This window comes from Branchiostoma belcheri, unplaced genomic scaffold (assembly GCF_001625305.1).
Source record: "Branchiostoma belcheri isolate BF01 breed outbred unplaced genomic scaffold, Haploidv18h27 scaffold57, whole genome shotgun sequence".
Lineage (NCBI taxonomy): Eukaryota > Metazoa > Chordata > Leptocardii > Amphioxiformes > Branchiostomatidae > Branchiostoma > Branchiostoma belcheri.
This window is the reverse complement of record NW_017804209.1, coordinates 1,969,442-1,971,480: the sequence shown is the minus strand read 5'-3', so window position 1 is coordinate 1,971,480 and position 2,039 is coordinate 1,969,442. Positions and strand designations below refer to the sequence as shown.

Genomic DNA, 2,039 nt, shown 5'->3' with positions numbered 1-2,039 from the left:
GTGTGTGTGTGTGTGTGTGTAGTGTGTGTGTGTGTGTGTGTGTGTGTGTGTGTGTGTGTGTGTGTGTGTGTGTGACTGTGTGATGTTGTGAAATGTAACCCTCTGATTCCCCAGTGCTCAGTCCTGAGAGGCCCAGTCTACAGATGTGCATATACAAACAGTTACAGTAGTCAGCCACAGGGGGCTGCCATATACATACACACACAACCTCTCACTCATACTAACCTGTAACACACACATATAATATTCCACTGAAGGAAATATCTATAAATATATTCCCACCCCTTGTAACTGGCCTGATGTAAAAAGGGACAAACAGGCAGAGATAGAGGCATCATTCCTACAGATTATCACAGGGAGGACCCAGTAACTTGCAGGGGGATCCCTGAAAACCTCCCACTATAACCCACTTCTGCATCATGTCCTAGACCTCATCTACACAATATTCCACTGCTGGGGATACAGATAACTCATGGAGTATCAGAAATTATGTCATTCTGGACCCCAAACTGGCCTGATCACCATAACATAAACAGACACCTCTCAAGAGCACCATCCCTATGTACAGCTGATAACAGGCCCAGGGAGGACCCAGTTAAAGTACAGGGGAATCCCTGAGACCCTAAATCCCACTCGATTATCCACATCTATGTACAATATTCCACTGCTGGGGTTACAGATACATGTAACATGGAGTATCAGTAATTATGTCCTTCTGAGCCCCAAACCTGGCCTGATGACCATAACACAAACAGACTGGAGCATGAGGGAGGGACCAGCCTGGACCTGTCACTCACACATGACACATGTACATGCACAAACCCTGAGCTAACCCTACTACCCAGCTCAGCTGACATAAAACCCTGAGATACATCTGCTACCACTGCTGGGGCTACGGATAACTCAGAAATGTGATTTTGACCCCCTATTAAAACCGGCCTGATCACCATAACACAAACAGACAGAGGTATCATCCCTGTAGATTATCACAGAGAGGACCCAGTTAAAGTATTGGGGAATCCCTCAAACCCTTCCCACTCCACTCCACATCTACACAATATTTCACTACTGGGGGAAACAGATAACACATGGAGTATGAGAAATGTCATTCTGACCCTCAAAACTGGCCTGATCACCATAACACAAACAGACTGGAGCATTGGGAGGGACCAGCCTGGAGCTGTCACTCACACATGACACATGTACAAACCCTGTAGCTTACCCCACTACCCAGCTCAGCTGACATAAAACCCTGAGATACATCTGCTATATACCACTGCTGGGGTTACAGATAACTCATGGAATACCAAAAATGTCAATTTCTGACCCCCCCCAAACTGGCCTGATCACCAGAGCACAAACAGACAGAGGCATCATCCCTGTAGCTTATCACAGGGAGGACCCTACAGTAGTGCAGGGGGATCCATGAAACCTTCTAACTCTATTGCCTCTAATCTACACAATATTCCAATGTCGGGGTTAAAGTTATGGGGTGTCAAAAATGTCATCCTGACCCCCAAAACTGGCCTGATCAACGTAAGTTAACATCACATCTTTGTGATGAAAGCTCCTTGCATGAAACACAAACAGACATGAGGGAGGAGCCAGCCTAGACCCTGACCATGGTCAGAGCTGTCACAGTATCACACAAAACCCTGAGCTTTAAGCCTTTATCTTACCCCACTGCTCAGCCTGCCCACGGATCGGATCCGCAGCTTGGGACTCAGGTCCATGGCGGCTGCGGCTGGAAGACGTGATTTTCCCGGGAATCGAACACGGGCCCTCCCGCTACATTCCTCCTGCCTCTCTCTCTCTCACTGGGCCTCACTGATAAATGGGGAACCGTCCATTCCGCCTACGGGGGTGGGCAGGGCGGAGGGAGAGGTTTTCTGTCCCTCTAAAAACCCGGAATTACAAACTGATTTCAGCGGCATGGAGACAGGAACTAGGGAGATGGAATTTGTGGTGCTTTATTTGGGGGGGATCCATTTGTGGATTCTACAGGGGTGTTTTTTGTGGGGTGATTTTTTACCTGACAT

At 47.9% G+C, this 2,039-nt stretch overlaps 1 protein-coding gene across 5 annotated transcripts in view; it reads right to left on the bottom strand.

Moving 5' to 3' along the window:
* The window catches only part of LOC109481732 (oxysterol-binding protein-related protein 8-like), a 24,943-nt gene extending 23,118 nt beyond the window's left edge, over window positions 1–1,825 (bottom strand). For all 5 annotated transcript variants that reach the window (XM_019784320.1, XM_019784321.1, XM_019784322.1 and 2 more), the window contains exon 1: window positions 1,680–1,825. In XM_019784320.1, the coding sequence (XP_019639879.1) occupies window positions 1,680–1,733 (54 nt within the window). In that variant the 5' untranslated portion in view covers window positions 1,734–1,825. The remainder of the gene's footprint in view (window positions 1–1,679) is intronic.
* Between the last annotated feature and the right edge of the window lie 214 nt (window positions 1,826–2,039).